Source organism: Carcharhinus amblyrhynchos, chromosome 32, assembly GCF_965287045.1.
Source record: "Carcharhinus amblyrhynchos chromosome 32, sCarAmb.v2.hapA, whole genome shotgun sequence".
In the NCBI taxonomy this organism is placed as follows: domain Eukaryota; kingdom Metazoa; phylum Chordata; class Chondrichthyes; order Carcharhiniformes; family Carcharhinidae; genus Carcharhinus; species Carcharhinus amblyrhynchos.
Genome location: NC_137355.1, coordinates 20,472,667 through 20,490,159, shown reverse-complemented (window position 1 = coordinate 20,490,159; position 17,493 = coordinate 20,472,667). Strand labels below are relative to the sequence as shown.

At 43.7% G+C, this 17,493-nt stretch overlaps 1 protein-coding gene across 1 annotated transcript in view; it reads left to right on the top strand.

Moving 5' to 3' along the window:
* Positions 1 to 7,557: 7,557 nt before the first annotated feature.
* Positions 7,558 to 17,493, top strand: part of furina (furin (paired basic amino acid cleaving enzyme) a) — a 101,034-nt gene continuing 91,098 nt past the window's right edge. The window contains exon 1 of the mRNA XM_080216248.1: positions 7,558 to 8,259. Within this exon, the coding sequence (XP_080072374.1) occupies positions 8,083 to 8,259 (177 nt within the window). The 5' untranslated portion in view covers positions 7,558 to 8,082. The remainder of the gene's footprint in view (positions 8,260 to 17,493) is intronic.

Genomic DNA, 17,493 nt, shown 5'->3' with positions numbered 1-17,493 from the left:
GCTTCTGGAACCTCTGCCCTCACTCCTTCCAAAACCATGATAGGGTCCTTCTTCTCCTCACTTTCCACCATACCACTCTCCATTTTCAAAGGATCATTTGCCACCTTTTCTGCCAACTCCAGCACGATGCCACCACTAAACACATCTTTCCCCCACTGCTCCCCACCCTACCTCCCACTTGTCAATCTTCCACAGGAACTCCTCCCTCCCAGACACCCTGATCCGTTTCTCTAGCGCTTTCCCATGTAACTGCAAGAGATGCAACACCTGCCCCTTTTCCTTCTCCCTTCTCACTGTCCAAGGCTCCAAACACTCCTTTCAGGTGAAATAACATTTTACTTGCACCTCCTTGATTTTGATTTGATTTATTATTGTTTATTATTAGTATACAGTGAAAAATATTATTTCTTGTGCACTATACAGACAAAGCATACCATTCATAGAGAAGGAAAAGAGAGAGTGCAGAATATGGGGTTACAGTCATAGCGAGAGTGTAGAGAAAGATCAACTTCCTGCAAGGGAGGCCCATTCAAAAGTCTGACAGCAGCAGGGAAGAAGCTGTCCTTGAATCAGCCTCAAACTTTTGTATTTTTCTCCGATAGAAGAAGGTAGAAGAGAGAATGTCCAGGGTGCATGGGGTCCGTGATTATGCTGGCTGCTTTTCTGAAGCAGTGGGAAGTATAGACAGAGTCAGTAGATGGGAGGCTGGATTGCGTGATAGACTGGGCTACATTCATGACCCATTGTAATTTCTTAGGGTCTTTCAATTTTCCTTCAGTTTGGTCTATTTTATTCGTTGTTCCCAATGCTGTTTCCTCAACACTGGGGAGACTAAACACAGACTGGGTGACTACTTTGTAGAACAACAAGCATGACTCCTACCTTGCTGTTTCTTGCCATTTTAACTCAGCATCTTGTCGTCATGCCCAAATGTCTGTTCTTAGTCTGCTGCAATGTTCTAATGAACGACACTAACTGAGCAACAGCATCTCATCTTTCGAATAGACACGTTACTCAGGACTCAACATGAGTTCAACAACTTCAGGCTGTGACCTTTCTCCTCCATCTTGACCCCTTTTTTATCCAAAACACTTTTTGTCTCAATGCAACCTCCCTTCCCCTCCCCCGCTGGGCCATCTCTAACTTCCTCGTAAGTTATGATTTCACTGAGCACTGACCTTTGTTCTGCCAATTACACATTCTGATTTCTTACCATTTTGTCAATATCAGCACCTTCTCTCATCTTTCAAATTGCCATTAACACTTCCTTTGTCTCATGCACTAGAGCTCTTTGTTGCAATTTCTCCGAGCTCCATCTATCTCTGACCTATTTTCTCTTGCAGCTCCATCTCATTTTATACAGTGTGGAATCCATCACATTTCTCCCTCTCTTTAGATCTGAAGACGTCATATAGACTCAAAGCTTCCACTCTGCTTCTCGCTCCACAGATGCTGACAGACCTGCTGCATTTTCAAAGCAATTTCAGTCTTTATTTTGGATTTCCAGTATCCTGCTTTATTTACTAGATTGATATCTGGAATGAGGGGATAGGTTGGACAGACTGGGCTTGTTTCCACTGGAGTGTAGATGAGTGGCTTCCTTGAAGTATATAAGATCCTGAATGGTCCTGAGAAGTGGGCATAGAACATAGAACATTACAGCGCAGAACAGGCCCTTTGGCCCACGATGTTGCGCCGACCAGTTACAAAACAATGACCCACTAACCTAAACCAATCCCTTTTCGTCCATAAACCTATCCACGGATCTCTTAAACGCCCCCCAAACTAGGCGCATTTACAACCGCAGCAGGCAGGGCATTCCAATCCCTCACCACCCTCTGGGTAAAGAACCTACCCTTGACATCTGTCCTATAACTACCCCCCCTTAATTTAAAGCCATGCCCCCTCGTGCTAGATTTCTCCATCAGAGGAAAAAGGCTATCACTATCCACCCTATTTAAACCTCTAATCATCTTATATGTTTCAATAAGATCCCCTCTTAGCCGCCTTCTTTCCAGCGAAAACAACTCCAAATCCCTCAGCCTCTCCTCATAGGACCTCCCCTCCATACCAGGCAACATCCTGGTAAACCTCCTCTGCACCCTCTCCAAAGCCTCCACATCCTTCCTGTAATGTGGGGACCAGAACTGCACACAGTACTCCAAGTGCGGCCGCACCAGAGTTGTGTACAGTTGCAACATAACGCTGCGACTCCTAAATTCAATCCCCCTACCAATAAACGCCAAGACACCGTATGCCTTCTTAACTACCTTATCTACTTGATTCCCAACTTTCAGGGATCTATGTACACATACACCTAGATCCCTCTGCTCATCCACACTATTCAAAGTCCTCCCGTTAGCCCTATACTCGACACATCTGTTATTCCTACCAAAGTGAATTACCTCACACTTCTCCGCATTAAACTCCATCCGCCACCTCTCGGCCCAGCTCTGCAACCTGTCTAAGTCTTCCTGCAAACTATGACACCCTTCCTCACTATCTACCACACCTCCGACTTTGGTGTCATCAGCAAATTTACTAATCCACCCAACTATACCCTCATCCAGATCATTAATAAAAATTACAAACAGCAGTGGCCCCAAAACAGATCCCTGAGGCACACCACTCGTAACCGAACTCCATGATGAATATTTACCATCAACCACCACCCTCTGTCTCCTATCCGCTAGCCAATTCCTGATCCAATTCCCTAGATCACCCCCAATCCCATACATCTGCATTTTCTGCAGAAGCCTACCATGGTGAACCTTATCAAACGCCTTACTAAAATCCATATACACCACGTCCACTGCCTTACCCCCATCCACCTCTTTGGTCACTTTCTCAAAAAACTCAATAAGGTTAGTAAGGCACGACCTACCCGCCACAAAACCATGCTGACTATCTCCAATCAATTCATTACTCTCCAAATAACTATAAATCCTATCCCTAATAATTTTTTCTAAAACCTTGCCCACAACAGAAGTGAGACTCACCGGTCTATAATTCCCGGGGAAGTCTCTGTTCCCCTTCTTAAACAATGGGACAACATTCGCTAACCTCCAATCTTCCGGTACTATACCAGAGGCCAACGACGACCTGAAGATCAGAGCCAGAGGCTCTGCAATCACTTCTCTTGCCTCCCAGAGAATCCTGGGGTAAATCCCATCCGGACCAGGGGACTTATCTATTTTCAGACCCTCCAGAATATCCAGCACATCCTCCTTATCAACTGTAACACTGTCAATTCTACTCCCCTGCAACCCAGTGTCCTCCTCAGCTATATCCATGTCCCCCTGCGTGAACACCGAAGAGAAATATTGGTTCAATGCCTCTCCAATCTCCTCCGGTTCCACACATAACTTCCCTCTGCTGTCGATAACTGGCCCTAATCTTGCCCTAACCAACCTTCTGTTCTTGACATACCTATAGAACGCCTTAGGATTCTCCTTAACCCTATCAGCCAAAGTCTTCTCATGTCCTCTTTTAGCCCTTCTTAGCATGGAAAGGATGTTTTCATTTGCGAGTCCAGAACGAGAGGGCACTGTTTTAAAATTAGGGGTCACCTTTATGGAGTCATAGAGTCATACAGCAGAGACAATAACTACCACTAAAGTCATGCTATTTCCATTTTCCAGAACTTGTACCATATCCTTGAATATTATGATAGTTCAAATGCACACCCAAAAACTTTTTAAAGGCTGTAAGTTGTCTAGCCTCCTCCACATTCCCAGGCAGTGCATTCCAGATTCTCACTACCCTCTGAGTGATCTTTTTTCTCAAATCTCCTCTGAATGTCCTGCCCCTCACCTTAAAACTATGCCCCCTCGTGATTGACCAGGGGAACAGCTGCTTCCGATTCACCCTGAATGATACCCTCACTGTCTAATACACCTCAGTCGTGTCCCCCCTCAGCTTTCTCTGTTCTAAGGACAGGAATGAGTAGTTTTTTTTGAGTTTTGTGCGACTTTGAAATTTTCTACCTCAGAAGGCAGAAGTAGCAGGGTGGTAGAATTTTTTTAAGGCAGAAGGAGGTAGATTTTTGTTAGGGAAGGTGTGACATTAGTGTACCTTTAAGGATTTTTTTAAAATCAGGTTCTCTGCAGCCATAAGCTGTTTTGGTTTCTTTGCTGCCAGGCCATCTGCTAGAAGTCTTATTACTGCTCCTTCAATGGTTTAAATGGTGTTGTTTATTTTTACTTTGGGACCTTTTCTGACCCTGCATTGTTAGGAGGAAGGTCGTGTGTTTTTGGACTTGTTTTTTTCCCTTCTCAGTGAACTTATGGTTTCATTTTCTGTTTAGCTGGTGGCAATATTAGTTTAGTAGGGACATCAAGTAGAAAATAAGTGTTTCTCTTTCTCCCTGGTTTTTGAAATTCTGCTGGTTAGCTGAAAGCAAAGTTTCTTGCCTACCTGGAGTAGAGAATCTGCTGTTGGTGACTCAACCAGATATGTCCTGGGACGCTATTCTGACTCCAAGCTTGTCTGTGTGTGCCTCAAGAGAACTGCAGCATTCATCCAAAGGACTCAGTTCCAGTATCACGTGAGCAATAGTCTTTGCTGTGTTAAACTTGTGGGAAGGGTTTTTGTCTATGGGAAGTTTTTGATTGGAATGTTTTAGGTTTTTTTTAAGGGTTGTATTGTTTTTGTTTGTAACTGATAAAAGTTCTTGCTAATTTTCTTTCCATACATGTTAATATATCTTTAAATAAACTTTACTTGAAAAAAGCTCCCTGGTGAGTCATTTGAATCATACCTGAAGTAGAAATGGTTGAGAGCTTCAAGCACCAACAGCCTGGTCCCCCCCGCTGACACCGTGGTTAAGAAAGCCCATCAACATCTCTACTTTCTCAGAAGACTAAGGAAATACGGCATGTCTGCTACAACTCTCACCAACTTTTACAGATGCACCATAGAAAGCATTCTTTCTTTCGCAGAGTGGTATGGTTCCTGCTCTGCCCAAGACCACGAGAAACTACAAAGGGCCATGAATGAAGTCCATCACTCAAACCAGCTTCCCATTCATTGACTCCGTCTACACTTCCTGTCACCTCAGCAAAGCAGCCGACATAACTAAGGACCCCACGGACCCTGGACATACTCTCTTCGACCTTATTCCATTGGGAAAAAGATACAAAAGTCTGAGGTCATGTACCAACCAATTCAAGAACAACTTCTCTGCTGCCATCAGACTTTTGAATGGACCGACCTTGCATTAAGCTGACCTTTCACTACAACCCAGCTATGAACTGTAACACTATATTCTGCACTTTCTGCTTTCCTATTGTGTGCACAAGAAACAACGCTCTTCACTGTATACTAATACATGTGATAATAATACATCAAATTAAATCAAACATATCATGTTTATCCTAGACAAATTCAAAGTGCAAACTTATGATCCAGGTGAGTTTCATAAAACACTTTGGAGTTTCTGACCTGAATTCAAACAAAGGATATCAAAAGGTGCTCAGGGGTAGATGAGAATATGAAACTGGAAACATAAACATAAGAACAGAAGAATTAGGAGTGGGCCATCCAGCCCCTCGAGCTGCTCCACCATTCAATAAGATCGTGGCTGATGGTTTCCTGGACTCAGCTCCACTTACCCGCCCACTCACCATAATCCTTAATTCCTTTACTGTTCAAAAAATTATCTATCTTTGCCTTAAAAACATTCAATGAGGGAGCCTCAGCTGCTTCACTGGGCAGGGAATTCCACGGATTCACAACCCTTTGTGTGAAGAAGTTCCTCCCCAACTCAATCCTAAATCTGCTCCCCCTTATTTTGAGGCCATGCCCCTAGTTCTAGTTTCACCTGCCCCTGGAAACAACTTCCCTGCTTCTATCTTACCTAGTCCCTTCACAATCTTATATGTTTCTGTAAGATTTCCCCTCGCTCTTCTGAATTCCAATGAGTAGTGATAAGCCATCACCTCTTCCACCTTCTTCCTTTGGGAAGAAGATAAAAAAATCTGAAAACATGTACCAACCAATTCAAGAACAGCTTCATCCCTGCTGCCATCAGACTTTTAAATGGACCTACATTATATTAAGCTGATCTTTCTCTACACCCTATCTGTAACTGAAACACTTGTCACAGTAAGAAGTATCTCACAACATCAGGTTAAACCTGATGTTGTGGAACTTTTTACTGTGTGTACCCCAGTCCAGCACCAGCATCTCCATATTATGTGCAATGTTTGTCTGTATAGAACAATATAACCATACTAAGACATGTGACAAAATAATGTATCAAATCAAATGATCTTATTGAATTGTAGAGCAAGCTTGAGGGGCCAAATGGCCTTCTTGTGGCTTGTTGGATGTGGCTGTGACACCATTGCGAATAGAGGGAAGACAGATGTCACAGCGGAGCTATGGGTGGTGCTAAGAGTTATGTGTCACCTCTCGCCCTGCGGGACAGAGACGGGGCTAAGAGGAGGTGGGTGGGGATAAAGGAGGTGGGCCAGGGCTAAGGGAAGAAAAGGCAGAGCTAAGAGGGGATAAGGGGAGGAGGCTAAGGGCAGGGGGGGGTGTCAAAGGGGTGGCAGGTGGGGCTAGGAGAGGGGAGGCAGTGCTAAGAAAAGGGGAGACTGGGTTAAGAGGAGAGTCATAGAATCCATACAGTGCGAGAAAGGACACTATTCGGCCAATCGAGTCTGCGCCAACTACAATCCCACCCAGGCCTATTCCTGTAGCCCCATGTATTTTGCCCTGCTAATCCCCCTGACACTAAGGGGTAATTTATCATGGCCCCTAGTCACCATACTCCAGTGCCTGTTCAGGTCAATGCACCTAACCCGCACGTCTTTCAGACTGTGGGAGGAAACCGGATCACCCGGAGCAAATTCCACACAGCCAGTGACCCAAGCCAGGAATCGAACCCGCGTCCCTAGTGCTGTGAAGCAGCAGTGCCTCACAGCGCTGCGTACAGAGGGCAACCGTCGAGTGGGCGGGACTAAGGGAAGGGGCGGGGCTAAGTGATGGCACACCGTGCTGAGGGGCGTGTTTAAAGAGAGGGGGCGGGATTATTGACGCCGTGGGCCTGTGGGAAGGGGCGGGGCTATGGTAGGAGAGGCGGAGTTACGGGTCGGAGCTACGGGAGGAGAAGCGGGGCCGGGGGGAAGGGGCGGGGCTATCTACGGAGGAGGAGCTTTGGGAAGGGGCAGGGCTGTGGGAGGAGAGATGGGGCTGCAGGAAGAGGCGGGACAATGGGAGGAGATGCAGGGCTATGGGAAGGAGAGTGGTAGTGGGAAGGGGAGTGACTGCAGGAAAAGGCGGGGCTATGAACGGAGAGGCGGGGCTGTGGGAAGGAGCTGGACAGTGCTAAGGACCGGGGGCAGTAGGAGGAGAGGCGGGTCTTTGCTAAGGGGCGGGGTTATGCCGGCGCCGCGGGGATAAAAGAGGCTGGTGGGGGGCGGGGCACTGGCTCTGTGTTTTCCTCTTTGCGGTCCGCGTTCTTGCTGTGCACGCTTGCGCGGCGCTGCTGGCTGGGCGGGGCGCGCGCCGGGGGTGGGGGGGGGAAGGAGCGCGCTCAGTGAAGGGGCCGCGCGGGAAGCGGGTTGTTCGCTCGGAGCTGAGGGGGAGCCGGGGGGAGAGCGAGAGTGACCGGGAGAGACAGAGAGAGGGGTGTTCGTGTCCTGTCCCCCACCCTCCGGCTGCCTCACTCAGCCCGCACCATGGCCACCCCGCACCGCTGCTGCTGCTGAGGGCCCCACTCCGGCCACTGTTCCCCATTTGTTTCCTTTATTTTTACCTCACGGAGTGAGTGAGTGACCGGTTCCTCAGGGAAGAGGAGAGGGTGGGGGGCGGATAGACGGGCCGAGTGACCATCCTTACACGGGGTGGGGGGGTAGAGGGAGAGTGACAGCGAGTGCCGGTCTGTCCCAATCCCATTCCCCTGGGACTGAGGAGGAAGGGGGGAGAAGACTGGGGAGGCGGTGGAGCCCGGGGCCCTGAGGAGGAGGCAGCGGGACAGGAGGGCAGGGGGTAAGCCGTTGACCCTCCCCAGCGGTGGCCGGAGTAAGGAAGACGCTGACCGTCTTGGCGAAGCTGTCCGGAGCGGGCCTTTGGGGGATGGAGTGGGGGCTGAAGGCCGTCCTCTCCTGCTGGACCCTGGCCGCGCTCTGCGCCGCTGCCGGGGCCCCCTCGGCGGCCAAAGTTTACAGCAACACCTGGGCGGTGAGAATCCCCGGGGGACAGCAGGAGGCCGAGCGGGTGGCCAGAGAGCACGGCTTCACCAACCTGGGCCAGGTAAGGCAAACTGTGTGTCCACCACTAACCCAGACTATCTGACCCACAGCAAACACCCCCATCCTTCCCAACACCAAAACCTCATCTTTCCAACATCCAAAACGCCTAACTTAATCCTCAGTAAACTTTCTCTACTTCCTCCTGGGTGGCAACAAAGTCCTTTTTTTAACTTTTAACAAACTTTTATTTCTAAACGAATGAACATCCCAGCAACTTCAAATGGCTATTCTTCCCCCCCCTCCCTCTCAACAAAAAGAGACGTGTCATCCAAGTAATTTTAAACTTTAAATGTTTCTTCCCCCTCCAAGTAAAAAGAGAGACTTGTCATCCCAGTAACTGTAAAGGACGCTCTTTTTGAGCTACCCCAAACAAGATAGACTTGTGTCATCCCAGCAATTTTAAACTTTAAATTACTCCCCCAACAAAGAGTTTCGTCATTCCAGCAACTTGAAACGACTGCCCCCCCAAAACAAAGACTTGTCATCCCAGCAACTTTAAACGGCTCTCTTCTCACCCCCCCCCCAGCGAGAAATTTGTCATCCCAGTAAATTTTAACTTTAAATGATTTTCTGTCCCCCCCGCCCCCAAACAGTGAGACTTGTCATCCCAGTAACTTTAAACGACTCTTCCCCCCCCCCCCCCCAAAAACAAGATAGACTTGTCATCCCAGCAATTTAAAACTTAGTGACTCCCCTCCCCCTCAACAAAAAAGATAGTTGTCACCCCAGCAACTTAGTTCCCCCGAACAAAAAGACTTCTCATCCCAGCAACTTTAAATGGTTCCCACAAACAAAAAAGAGACTTGTCATCATTGTGAGATTGAAATGATTCACTAACTTGTCATCACCCAGAAAAAAATTGCGTGGGGCTCCTCTTCAAAGGGGCAAACAAAGGTTGGATCAGTTTACTCAAAGTTTTGCTTTAAAACTCAATTTTTTTCCTTTCTCTCCCCGCAAACAATACACCCTCGTTTCCCCCCCCCCCCCCCCGAAACATATTCCAAAACAAATCCATGATTTCTTTTAAAAGTGATTTCAAGAAACATTTGCTAATCTTAAAAATTGCAACAGGGAATGGGCAAAGGGGTAAAGTAATGATGAGATCAGCTACAAACGATTGGCTTCCTCTAGTCTAAAACTGCACTGATTTTGCTTCAGGTAGCCATGCATTCTGTATTGCAATAACTTTTTACATGACAGAACTTTTTAGCCTCTCAATTTGTTTTGTTTCTAAACATCTAATTTAGTTAGAGACATAATTATACCTGAGGGTTTTCTGTTCTCTTTTCCCCTCCAAGCATTTGCTACATAAAGATGCTGTGAGCAAAAGATTTATGCAATCAGTGCTCTTTATCATTGAGTCCTGAGGCTCTTAATTTCTGTTCTGCATCAAAAGTTCTTGCAGTCCAGTTCTTCTGTAGTTCCATGAGATGGGCAAAACTAATTGTTTCAACAGCATCTGTGCTCTCATCCAGAATTTTTCATCTCTTGGTTCTCAGTTGCTGTTGAAAATTTTAAATGAGGATATGTTGAAGACAAGAAATGGTCCCTCTTGCTGTACTTTTAATATAATCCATGATTTATTTTGCAATGCCATTTTGTTTTAATGTTGCAAGATTGATGCAGTAGGTTTAGAAAGATAAAAAGTAGTGGAGATTCAATATTATAGTCATGAATCTTTGTGCAATGAGAATGAGATCTATTATGTCTGTACCTGCACATTGCTCTGAGTATGGATTATGTACTGTAACAAATAAGCCATTTTGTATGATTTTGATTCCTTTTGCCACTGTATTTTACTACTATCGAATCTTTACAGTCTGTGTTGCATACTTTGCTGCTGTATGTTGCCACTTGTTCCTATCTTGTAATACAAGTGTGGAACAAACTAGCATTCCTGGAGCTCAACAAAATCTCATTCCTCGATCTTAGGGCAAGCAGTTTCACACCATTGTATATGAACTTCCAATTTCTAGTCAATATTCAGTATATCTGAGTTCAGAATTGTTACAGATGCACATTTTATCTTTAGCTCAGAGGTATTCAGGAGTGGGTCATATGAAGTGATGCTTTAATCATTGAGTTTATCATTTAATATTACTTAATTTACCCTTGTGAATATTCTCGTGTTCTAAAGTATGTTTATTGGTTTTCAGTATACTCTTAAAGGTAATGATTTGTATTGTCTATAGGTGCTGCTGTTTCCTGTACTGATTTCGTGGAATTTTTACAAACTCTCTCCAGAAATATCTCAATGCAATTTTTTAACACTAGTTTATATGTAGAAACTGGGAAGATGAGTATAGCAGTTTTCTAATTCAATGTTCCATGTTATCAACTATCCTGATGGCAATTTTTAAACAAATATTAAATCCATATTTAGAAATGTGCAAACTCTTGAAGTGAGTTAACTGCATGTGATACACAGGATTGGTTTATTAATTCACTGTTGTGGAGTTCCTCTGTCTGCAAATTATAGATTCTGAACTTTGGTCACCTTTTAGGGAAGGTAGCGTGGATAGAGGATTGGTTGTCAAATAGGAGGCAGAGAGTGGGGGTCAATGGGTGCTATTCGGATTGGCGGTTGGTGACTAGTGGGGTGCCCCAGGGGTCGGTGCTGGGGCCTCAGCTATTTACCATTTATATAGATGATCTGGAGGAGGGAACCGAGTGTAGGGTGTCGAAATTTGCTGATGACACCAAGATTGGGGGAAAGGCAAATTGTGCGGAGGGTGTGGAGAGTCTGCAGAAGGATCTAGATAGGCTGGGCGAATGGGCCAGGAAATGGCAAATGGAATTTAATGTTGGCAAGTGTGAGGTGGTCCACTTTGGTAGGAAGAATGGTAGGAAGGACTATTACTTACGTGGCGAAAAACTGCAGCAGGCGACGGTGCAGAGGGACCTCGGGGTCCTTGTGCATGAGTCGCAAAAACCCAGCCTGCAAGTGCAGCAGGTGGTCAGGAAGGCGAATGGGATGCTGGCCTTCATAGCGAGGGGGATTGAATATAAAAGTAGGGAGGTCTTGCTGCAGCTGTATAGGGCATTGGTGAGGCCGCAGCTGGAGTACTGTGTGCAGTTTTGGGCGCCGCACCTGCGCAAGGATATTTTGGCCCTGGAGGGAGTGCAGAGGAGGTTTACTAGGCTGATACCGGAGTTGAGGGGGTTGAGCTATGAGGAGAGGCTGAATAAACTAGGCTTGTACTCGTTAGAGTTTAGAAGAATGAGGGGAGATCTCATTGAGACGTATAAGATGATGAATGGGATGGATAGGATAGAGGTGGAAAGACTCTTCCCGCTCAAAAAAGACAGTAGGACTAGGGGGCACAGCCTCAAGATAAAGGGGGGGGCGGTTCAGAACGGAGTTGAGGAGGAACTTCTTCACTCAAAGGGTGGTGAATCTCTGGAATTCTCTGCCCGTTGAAGTGGTGGAGGCTGCCTCGCTAAATATTTTTAAGAAGCGGGTTGATGGGTTTTTGATAAGAGAGGGGATTAAGGGTTATGGGGAGAGGGCGGGAAAGTGGAACTGAGCCACGACAGATCAGCCATGATCTTATTGAATGGCGGGGCAGGCTCGAAGGGCCAGATGGCCTACTCCTGCTCCTATTTCTTATGTTCTTATGTTCTTATGTAAAGTTGTTGTATTCTGGCTGTCATTTCTTATGTTATCCACAATCCCATAGGAGACAGTGGAGGCTGGGGTTGCAGAATATGCAATGTGCATTGAAGCCACGCAGGCTACTCTTCCATACCATTTTGAGCTTTAGATAGAGTGAAATGTAGCAAAATTTTGTCTCCAACTTGGGAAAGTAGTGAGTATAATTATTGTAATGTTAGGGAGGTTCAGATGACAAGCTAAATTGTATGAGTATTGCTGTTTGGTTAATCTCATAAGGAATCTGGGGAAGTATTATTCATGTCTTGCAATCTTGGTGTGTTACTCACCTCTTTCCATTAGCTAGTGTTGCTGGTCTAGAGACCTGTTTGAAGCTGGAAACCTCTAGAAGAGGAGACTGAATCCAATTCCTTGACATTAGTATAGGGAGAAACATGAAGGTTTGAGAATGTGCGTATCGAGTGACATTGGGTCCTTTATATTGCAGGTTGCTGTCAACAAGAGCTTTACATTGAATCACACTTGACATTTCAGGTTGATTTCAGCTCTTTGAATGAAATGTGTTCTTGATTTTGGTTGGGACTGCTCGCCATGTACAGTGTGGATGAAACCCATATTAAACCCCATACTTCCTGTCGAAGAAATTGTACTGCATTGAGGTCAAAACAGATGAGATTGCTGACATGGTTATTGTTTAATGTTGTAATCTGTACTGTGATTGTCAAAACATAATGATTCACTTTAAATCAGTTTCTTTCCATACTCTTCTATAGTAATTTCTATACAATACAAAGGGAGTAATTTTCCTGAGTGAGCTTGATGAAAAACTCACCGGTTTAATTTTGCCCAAGGCTGCATTTGACCTTTTCATAGAACACGGCAATCACTTAGAATGGTTTGTTTCTTTGCAATAAGAACAAGAGTAGGCCATTGAGCCCCTCAGGCCTGTTCTACACCTAAGATTATGACTGATCATCTGCAGTCTATCTCCATTCTCCTGCCTTAAATCACAGAAAAGGCAAACAGAATCTACAAAAATAAAATCCACTTTATAGTTGTTCTTGTGGCTCATGTATAGAGTCAATGCCTTCCCTGTTTTTAAAGTTGGGCAATGGATCCTTAAACACAATTGGAACTAGTTAAACAACCTTGTTAAATCAATATGGTTGAATTCTTATGGATATATCCAGGCTTAGTTACAATTAGAGAGTAATGTTAAGTTTTTTTAACCTTGTGCTTACTAAGTTCCTAGGAAAGGAGGTTGACGTGGATTTAATATAAACTGTTGTCCACCTGTTTGATTTGATCAAGATGCACCATCTTGGCAATTTTTCCAGCAAAACATTGATGCATCATCTTAGTACAACTAATCCAAAAAACATTTTGGATATTTTTATAAAAATTTGTGAAAGAATCAAAGAATCCCTACAGTGCAGAAGGAGAAAGAATAAAACTAAGTTTGTTATAACTGGATGGTCAGGCTTTATGCACCACTGTACAATGTCCAAGGACATTTGATCGGTTCAGTTTGATTTGTTTATAGCATCGAGAATTTTTAAGTATTAAAGATTGGATATTTTTATGAATTGATTATGAAGATTAAATTGTCATGTGGTCTGTACACTGAAAAATACTATCCAGTACAAAGACGATAGAGTATCTTTCTCTGAGCCTACAAACTAAATTCAGATTCAGTGATGGAGAGTAACCTTTCAGAAACTCTTCCAAGTAACTAAATATGAATTGCAACAGCAGTTTGAGATAATGGAGTACTGCGATTGAATTTGAGACGTTGTTAGTTGGTATGTGACCAATTATCTATTTATTTGTTAGGTTATTATGGAAATCCTGTTGCAGGTTATCCTGGTGCTCTCTACAAGTGTCCAATTTATCAGAGTAGTCCATGAACCCAAATGCAAAATGTAAGCATTGTCCAAAACTTAGGAGGGAATGTAAACCAAATAAGTCCCCAATTAAATCTGAAACTTTTATTGCAGTTTGTAAAGGAAGGTGTTTTTGGGCAGCACAATGGTTAGCACTGCTGCCTCACTGCCGGGGACCTGGATTCAATTCCTGTCTCAGGTGACTGTGTGGACATTCTCCCTGTGACTGCATTGGTTCCCTCCATAGTTCTTTCCACAGTTCCAAGATGTGCAGGTTAGGTAGATTGGCCATGCTAAGTTGCCCCAGTGTCTCAACGTGTAGGTTAGATGGATTAATGGGATAAATTCATGTGGATCAGAGGGATAGGGCCTGGGTAAAATGCTCTTGTAGAGAGTTGGTGCAGACTCGATGGGCCAAATGATGGCCGCCTGTAGTGTACAGATCCTAATTCTATGAAATGTGACATCCACTTTTTTCACTGAGGTTCCGCAAATAGCAGTGAGAAATTATCAGATATTTTGACTGAAGGCTTGGTCAGGAGAGCTCCATGGCTCTTTGTACAATGAAAAGTCTAACAACACCAGGTTAAAGCCCAACAGGTTTATTTGCTGGCAAACGCCACTAGCTTTTGGAGCGCTGTAAATGCCACTAGCTTTCAGTGAGCCTCACAAAGGAACAGCGCTCCAATAACTAGTGGCTTTGGCTACCAAATAAACCTATTAGACTTTAACCTGGTATCGTGAGACTTCTTTCTCTGTACAATGCCATGGACTTGCCTGCAAGGTTTCGCATTTCGCTGTACCCCAAAATGTAGGAGTAATTTGAAACAGCACATGGATTAACTGTGAATATGTGGGAGGAATAGATGACATTGGACATGTAGCTCTCAAAACTGTTCACCACTGGAGTTTTCCAGGCATCATTGTGGAAAAATTGATAGAGATTAACTGCTATTAGTAGGCAACTCTTATCATTGTGTCAAGCAATCACCGTGATGGTACAAAGTGAACTTGATGGATTTTGATCTTTTCTAGTCAGCAGTTTGTATGCTCCAATCATCTGAAAAATAGCACTATTGACACTGTCACTGCTGGTCCTGTTGTAAAGTGTCAGCCTAGATTATGTTTTCAAATCTATAGAGTGGAGCTTGAACCTGTAATATTTTAACTGAGGTGAGTGCTCTTCCTGAGCCAAGACTGACTCATGAAAACCCAAATAGCTAAAAAGCTGTTTGTGTAAAGTACCCGTTGAAAACAGGAAATTTGTGCAGAATAATCCTCTTAATCTTGCTGTTAGCAGAACTGCTTTTTGAGGTCTTGAGTTAATCAGTTGTACTTTATTTTGAGTATACCCTGGTCCCAAAACAGTGGGTATCCTCTAACTAGAAATAAATCAATTTCAAGTTCTAATTATTTAAATAGCGTGCTTGAGGTGTCTTGGAAAGCAGTCAATCTTTTGTACCATGGGAGGGGAAGTAAATATGTACTAAAACAATAATGACGCATGTTCTTCCCGTGTCTGCGTGGGTTTCCTCCAGGTGCTCAAGCTTCACCATGAATCTGAAAACGGTGCTGGTTTTGTGCATTGCCCTGAACAGGCGCTGGAGCTTGGTAACTAAGGAAATTTCACAGTAACTTAATTGCAGTGTTAATGCATGCCTTACTTGTGACTGACTAATAAACTTTTAAAACTTTTTTAAACACTTTCTATGTGCTGGCACGTGCTACTGTGACAGTCCATGACTATAGCAGCCTTGTAATAGGTGCCAGTGTCCCAAACAATCTACAATATCACATGACAGTTTCAAGAGTGACACTTGTAACAGATCTTGTCCCTCAAGGATTGGCTTCCATTCTTTCAAAAAAAGACTGGTTTACTGTGTGTCCATCTCATTGCCTAGGTAGAAGGCTGCCAGCAACAATTTTACTGTACAGACTTAAATTTTGCTTTTATCTTATTTGACCTCTTCCCAATCATGCAAAAAGAACTGAGTGGCTACTGCTCAAATTCCTGGATTAAACAAAGCCTGTGCTCATTTCCTGAAACTTCAGGCGTGGTTCCGAGTAAAAACAGTTACCATTTACCAGGAAAAAGATGTGGTAAGGTTGAAGTGGTTGGCTTACAAATGTGCATTGTCAAGTCGTGGTGTGCCTTAAAACAGCATCCATTTGAACACTTGCTGTGTTTTAAGAGAATGTGTTTTGGCTGACTTTTTTTAAAAAATCGCCGACCAATGTACAAGATCACAAAAAAACTAAATGATTTGTAAAAGGTATTTAGGATTTGCCAAAGATCTTTAGGCCCATGGACTTGGTACTTCTAAGTTTCTAAATTTTAATTGTTGTATTCAAATAGATCTCCAAATTTTAGTAGCATTCACTGTCTTCATTTGAACCCAACAACTATCAGAATGATTCTGCAGCAATATGTGGTTTTTGTGTAGTAACTGATTCAAGTTCAACGCTGTTGCAGTTCAGGGTTGTGATTTTAATTTTGGAATTGGTGAATACAAGTACATTTGTTATCGTGTGAAGCATTAAGAAGTGCATAATCCTGAAACCTGACTCTCCATTTCATGTAAGGGAAGATGTCAGACCAGCAGTATTAAGGTGGAGTTATGTTCAGTAGCATTTAGACATCACTGATGCTACAGTTTACAGTATTGTGTCACAAGTATTGTCACCAGGCGTATCGCATATTAGTATCGGTGAGCAACACAAAAATCATCTCCATAAGCACTTTGCTTTTGCATTCTCAATTTATTCGCTTGACAGCACAAAACCCATGACAGCTGTATAACCACCACCAGTACTTCACCCTGTATTTCCAAAATGCTCCCTAAAGATGTAATCAATACTTCATAGGATAAATTGATTTTTTTAAAAAAGTTTTTCTGAATACAAATAAAGTTGTAATATCCACCTATTTTTCCAAAATCTTTGGAAGGTTTCATTAGGAAAAGCCTTGTGCAAGAAATTTGTTTCTTTCCACTGAATTTTATTGAAGAATGTTAAAAAGTATTACATTATCATTCTTGTGCTAAGTGTATTGCTGCAATTTCGTGGTCTGTAATTTGAAGGATAGTGCTGAAAGGTTTGTATCTTTATTCCAATCACTGCAGTTATTTCTTGCCCAAGGGGAAAGATAAGGGAAAATTAGTCTGTTCACATACTCAAAGTAACCTTGGTTTCCTTTTACACATTACAGAAACATTTTGGTTTTTACAATAACCACATGTTAAATTTCTAATCTTACAGTAAAATTTTACACTGGTTTTAAAACAACTACAGCAATGTTTGCATCAAATTGTTACTACAGAAGCATCAGGAGTGCAAATAACTGCCCATCACTCATTTATCTAGAATGTCATGGTGTTCTGTCATTTTGACTAGTGAGACACTGCATCCTATTCTAATTTTTGCATGTTTGTATTCTGTTGAAATATTGTCTTTAATTGGTGCTGTGTACATGATTCCGGCCTCCAAAATCCCCAAACTTGGCTGGTCCTGTCCTGAAAGTTGATGATTCATGTTGTGATTTAGTTCCAGGATAGTGGCAGTCTTTTTATTGCACCCAAGTGTTGACCTGTTTTTGAAGCAGGAGGCATTATAGGAGGATCCAGTCCTATTGCCAGCATTTCCAGCAGGGAGCTTTGGGTCAAGGATGGGGGAGAAAAGATCAGATGTTGAAGTCAATTGTAGCATCCCTGCTGCTTCAACAGCTGAGCAACTAACTCTG